This window comes from Chiloscyllium plagiosum, chromosome 33 (genome assembly GCF_004010195.1).
Source record: "Chiloscyllium plagiosum isolate BGI_BamShark_2017 chromosome 33, ASM401019v2, whole genome shotgun sequence".
Taxonomy (NCBI): Eukaryota; Metazoa; Chordata; class Chondrichthyes; order Orectolobiformes; family Hemiscylliidae; genus Chiloscyllium; species Chiloscyllium plagiosum.
Genome location: NC_057742.1, coordinates 25,656,611 through 25,662,867, shown reverse-complemented (window position 1 = coordinate 25,662,867; position 6,257 = coordinate 25,656,611). Strand labels below are relative to the sequence as shown.

The 6,257-nt window shown below is 42.4% G+C and overlaps 1 protein-coding gene across 3 annotated transcripts in view; it reads right to left on the bottom strand.

Annotated features, from left to right (window-relative positions):
• The window catches only part of hrob (homologous recombination factor with OB-fold), a 59,899-nt gene extending 53,888 nt beyond the window's left edge, over positions 1-6,011 (bottom strand). Inside the window, exon 1 of one of the 3 annotated variants that reach the window (XM_043675167.1) lies at positions 5,831-6,011. In XM_043675167.1, coding sequence (XP_043531102.1) covers positions 5,831-5,833 — 3 coding nt within the window. In that variant the 5' untranslated portion in view covers positions 5,834-6,011. The remainder of the gene's footprint in view (positions 1-5,830) is intronic. The other 2 variants (XM_043675166.1, XM_043675164.1) reach the window with 2 other exon arrangements.
• Positions 6,012-6,257: the final 246 nt, after the last annotated feature.

Here is a 6,257-nt window from a genome sequence, read left to right as displayed (position 1 = left end):
CTGACCTGCTGTGCTGTTCCAGCAATAAAGTTTCAACTTTGATCTCCAGCATCTGCAGACCTCACTTTCTCCTCCAGTTATACCCAGCACCCTTACTCTCAGATTTCTTATAAGATGCAAGTGCAGAAGCAAGCTATTTGGCTAGAGTCTACCCCACCAGTCAATAAGATCATGGCTGATTTGATAATGCTCAACTCCATGAGTCTAGATGATCTTATTGATTAAAAAATGGTCAAGCCTCAAGAGCTCTCCACCATAAAAAAAATCCACAGATTCACTACACAGAGTAAAACATTCCTCAACTCCATCCTAACTGTGTAACATCTTAATCTCGGATCATATCCTCCACTTCTAAACTCTCCCATGAGAGGAAACATCTAGCCTGTCAAGTCCCCTAAGAATGTCCTGTGTTTCAATAAGGCTAGTGAGTTTTAAAAAGATTTGTAGTTCAGGTTGAAGTTTTGGATTGAGTTTGCTCGCTGAGCTGGAAGGTTTGGTTTCAGACGTTTCATTACCAGACTAAGTAACATCAGTGAGCCTCCGGTGAAGCACTGGTGTATGTCCCGCTTTCTATTTCTGTGTTTAGTTTTCTTTGGGTTGGTGATGTCATTTCCAGTTCTTTTTCTCAGAGGATGGTAGATGGGGTCCAAATCAATGTGTTTGTTGATAGAGTTCCAGTTGGAATGCCATGCTTCTAGGAATTCTCATGCATGTCTGTTTGATTTGTCCCAGAATGGATGTGTTGTCCTTCCTCATCTTTATGTAAAGATACTAGTGATAGTGGATCATGTCTTTTTGTGGCCAGTTGATGTTTATGAATACTGCTGGCTAGTTTGCTGCCCGTTTGTCCAATGCAATGTTTATTACAGTTCTTGCAAGGTATTTTGTAGATGACTTTCGTTTTGCATATTGTCTGTATAGGGTCTTTTAAGCTCATTTGCTGCTGTTTAAGTGCATTGGTTGGTTTGGGGACTACCATGATGCCAAGAGGTCTGAGTAGTCCGGCAGTCATTTCAGAGACGTCTGATGTAGGGTAAAGTGGTTAGGGTTTCTGGACTCATTTTGTCTGTTTGTTTGGGTTTGTTGCTGAGAAATTGGCAGACTGCATTTAGATTAGATTACTTACAGTGTGGAAACAGGCCGTTCAGCCCAACAAGTCCACACTGACTCTCCAAAGAGCAACCTATCCTATATTTACCCCTTCACCTAACACTACAGGCAATTTAGCATGGCCAATTCACCTAACCTGCACATTTTTGGACTGTGGGAGGAAACCGGAGCACCCAGAGGAAACCCATGCAGATACAGGGAGAACGTGGAAACTCCACACAGACAGTCGCCCAAGACTGGAATTGATCCCGGGTCTCTCGCGGTGTGAGGCAGCAATGCTAACCACTGTGCCACCATGCCGCCCTATTGTACGCATATAACAAATTCCTCTCCATCTAAACCCTTCACACTGTGGCAGTCCCAGTCTATGTTTTAAAAGTTAAAATCCTCACCCTATTATTTTTACAAACAACAGAGATCTCCTTACAAATTTGTTTCTCAATTTCCCTCTGACTATAAGGGGTCTATAATACAAGGTTGTGTGGAACCCAGGGAGATAGTGAGGAAAGATTTCAATCTGAGACTGATAAAGTTGAGAACAAAGGCGAGTCAAACAGTCAGGATAAGCAGGGACAAAGCAGAGAACAAGGTAGGACTGATAAATTAAACTGCAGTTATTTCAATGCAAGAGGCCTAACAGAGAAGGCAGATGAATTCAGGGCATGGTTAGGAACATGGGACTGGGATATCATAGCAATTACAGAAACGTGGCTCAGGGATGGGCAGGCCTGGCAGCTTAATGTTCCAGGATACAAATGCGGCAGGAAGGACAAAAAAGGAGGCCAGAGAGATGGGGGAGTGGCGTTTTTGATAAGGGATAGCATTACAGCTTTGCTGAGGAAGCAAATTCCTGGAAATACATCCAGGGAAGTTATTTGAGAAAAAAGAAAGGGATGATCACCTTATTGGGATTTATTGGGTACCTGTTCTTCTTGAATACACTGTATAGGTAGTTTTCCTCTGCCCTTTGTAGTTCATCTGTGCTGCAGTGTATGGTGGCTTGATGAAATAATGTTCTAATGCAACTTCATTAGTGGATGTTTGTTTCTGTAGTTAAGTATTTGGTTTTGTTTAGTGATCACAAAGGTGTCATCCACAAAGCGGACCCAAAGTTTGGGTTGGATGGTAGGGAGAGCTGTTTATTAGAGTCTCTGCATTTCTGCTTCTGTTGGGAACCCTGATATTGGTGATCCCATGGGTGTTCTATTGATTTGCTTGCACATCTTGTTATTGGAATTGAAGTGGGTAGTGAGGCATAGGTTCTTTGGTTCTTCTAATAGTGTAGCCACAAAAAGACATGACCCATTATCACAATGATTCTTACATACAGACAAGGAAGGACACCACGTTGACTGGGACAATACATCCATCCAAGGACAAGGCAAATAGAGACACGTGTGAGAATTCCAAGAAGCATGGTATTCCAAATGGAACTCAATCAACAAACACATTGATTTGGACTCCATTTACCATCCTCTGGAAAAAAGAACCAGAAACAACAAACCAATCCAAAGAAAACTAAACACATAAATAGAACACAAACACCAGTGCTTCACCGGAGGCTCACTGATGATGTTACCTAGTATGGTGATGAAACATCTGAAATTTCCAGCTCAGCAAGCAAACTCACTTCCAAAAAGGTTGTTTGTCATTCTTTCAAACTTCAATGAGTACAGGCCCAACCTACGCACCATCTCCTCTTAGAAAATCCCTTCATACCCAAAATCAACCAAATGAAATTTATCTGAACTGCCTCTAATGCAAATATCTCTCACCTTAGATCAACAGCACCAAAACTGGTTACAGCTGTACTGGCACCCTGACGAATGGTTATTCCCCAGTCAAAAATATTAACTGGTCATAAATAATAAAGGGATGAGCACTTTATTGGGATTGTACTATAAACCCCCCCCCCAATACTCAGTGAGAAAAATCGAGAAACAAGTTTGTAAGGATGTCTCAGATATCTGTAAGAATAATAGGATGATTATAGGAGGGGATTTTAACATCCCAAACCGAGTTTTAGGGGCTTAGATGGAGAGGAATGTTATGTATGTAAAAGAAAATTTTCTGATTCAGTATGTGGATGCACCTACTAGAGAAAGTGCAAAACCTGACCTGCTGTTAGGAAATAAGGCAGGGCAAGTGTCTGAGGTGTCAGAAGGGGAGCACTATGGGGCCTGTGACCACAACTCTATGAGTTTTAACTTTTTAGGTTCAGTCTGTCCAAGTGCTAAATTGGAGGAAGGCCAATTTTGACGGTATTAGGCAAGAAGTTTCAAAAGTTGATTGGAGGCGAATGTTCGCAGTAAAGGGATAGCTGGAAAATGGAAATCCTTCAAACATGAGATAACAAGAGACGAGAGACAGTAGGTTCTTGTTAGGGTGAAAGACAAGGCTGTGTAGGTGTAGGGAATGCTGGACGTCGAGAGAAATTGAGGTTTTGGTCAAGAAAAAGGAAGCACATCTCAGGTAGAGACAGCAGAGATCGAGTGAATCCTGACAAGCGTATAAAGGCAATAGGAGTATACTTAAGAGGGAAATCAGGAGGGCAAAAAGGGGACATGAGATAGTTTTGGCAAATAGGGTTAAGGAGAATCCAAAGGGAGTTTATACATACATTAAGGACAAAAGGGTAACCAGGGAGAGAATATGGGTCCTCAAAGATCAACAAGGCAGCCCCTCTGTGGAACAGCAGGAAATGGCAGTGTTACTAAGCGAGCATTTTGCATCAGTGTTAATTGTGCAGAAGGACATGGAAGATGCAGACTGTGGTAAAATAGATAGTGACATCTTGAAACATGTCCACATTACAAAGGTGGTGATGCTGGATGCCTGAAAATGTATAAAGGTGGATGAATCCCCAGGACCTGATCAGGTGTACCCTAGAACTCTGTGGGAAGCTCTGGAAGTGATTGCTGGGCCCCTCGCTGAGATAGTTGGATCATCTACAGTTGCAGGTGAGGTGCCGGAAGACTGGAATTAGCTAACATGGTGCCACTATTCAAGAAAGGTGGTAAGGAAAAGCTAGGTAACTATAGACCAGTGAGCCTGACACTGGTGGTGGGCAGGATTTACATATTTTTGGAAAGGCAAGGACTGATTAGGAATAGTCAACATGGCTTTGTCCATGGGAAATCATGTCTCACTAATTTCATTGAGTTTTTTGAAAAAAATAAGAAAGTGGATTTATGAAGAACGAGCAGTGGATGTGATCTTTGAGGACTTCAGTAAGGCATTCAACAAGGTTCCTCATGGTAGACTGTTTAGATCACATGGAATACAGAAGTGGCTTGAAGATAGAAGACACAGCATGATAGTGGAGGGTTGCTTTTCAGATTGAAGACACCTGACCAGTGGTGTGCCAGAAGGATCAGTGCCAGGTCTACTGCTTTTCATTTATATAAATGATCTGGATGTGAATGTAGGAGGTATAGCAAGTGTGCAGATGACACCAAAATTAGAGGTGTAGTGGACAGCAAAGAAGGTTACCTCAGAGTGCAATGGGATTTTGATCAGATAGGCCAATGAACCGAGGAATGGCAGGTGCAGTTTAATTTAAATAAATGTGAAGTGTTGCATTTTGGAAAGGCAAATCAGGGCAGGACTTGTACCACTTAATGGCAAGGTTTTGGGGAGTGTTGCTGAACAAAGAGACCTTGGAGTAGTTCATAGCTCCTTGAAGGTGGAATAGCAGGTGGATAGGATAATGAAGGCAGTGTTTGGTATGCTTTCCTTTATTGATCAGAGCATTAAGAATGAGAGTTGGGAGGTCATGTTGCGACTGTACAGGACATTGGTTCATCCACTTTTGGAAGATTGTGTGCAATTCTGGTCTCCCTCCTATTGGAAGGATGTTGTAAAACTTTAAAGGATTCAGAAAAGATTTACAAAAATGTTGCCAAAGTTGGAGGGTTTGAGCTATTGGGAGAGGTTGAATAGGCTGGGACTGTTTTCCCTGGAGCATCGGAGGCTGAGACCTTCGAGGTTTATAAAATCATGACAGGCATGGATAGGGTGATTAGCCAAAGGTCTTTTCCCCAGAGTGGGGGAGTTCAAAATTAGAGGGCATAGGTTTAAGGTGGGAGGAGAAAGATTTGAAAGGGACTCAAGGGGCAACTTTTTCATGCAGAGGGTGGTGCATGTACAGAATGTGCTGCCAGAGGAAGTGATAGAGTCTGGTACAATTAAAACATTTAAAAGGCATCTGGATAGGTACATGAATGGGAAGAGTTTAAAGGGATATGGGACAAGTGCTGGCAAATTAGACTAGATTGATTTAGGAAATCTGGTCGGCATGGACGAGTTGGACTAAAGGATCTGTTTCAGTGCCGTCTATCTCCACGATTCTATTATAACACTGCAATTTAAGGAGACTTATTGTGTGCATATGGGTTGTTATTTGCTACAATACAGCAATGACGATTTACAGATTACACTTGATTGGCTTTAAAGCACTTCAAGACGTCTGAAAAACACTATGTAAATGCAAACCTTTCGTCAGTAACTTGTCAAATGCAACAAAAAAATGTGGTATGTTTCAGTACGAATGCACACTCCGCACCTTTGTGTAAAGTTATAAAGCCTCCCTCATGCTCCAATCCGTGCCCCACCCCCTCTCTCCGGGGTTTCACTGGTTAAAATCACACAGGGTTACCGCTGTCAACTCAGCTGAACTCAACACTCCCACCCCATGTTTACAAACCGCACGGTTACTAACCATTCCAGAGTGGACTCTCTTTTTTCTCTCCGTCTCTGCCTCAGCCTGAAGCAGCTAAACTCAAAACAACGTCCTCTTACTCAAAAGTTACCGCCGCCCTGATGACGTCTCTTTCCTCCCACAATCCACCGCAGGCCAGGCTCTCCATAGCAACCGGCTGTCGCCCCGCCCTTGACAACCAGCTCTGCCAACCCACTGCAGCCAGATGCACGAAGGACTTGTTATTCTCAGTAAATCCCAACAAATGTTTCATTGCGATGAGGATATAACTTTTCGTTCATTTTTGAGTATTTCCAAAACAAATCAGGAACTAAGCTCGGATACAATATTTTAACTCATAATTTAATCCAAGCACTCATATTATCTGCCTGGGTGCTGATATTTCATTTGTTTATGGATTTCTAAAGAAACTTTCATAATTATCTTG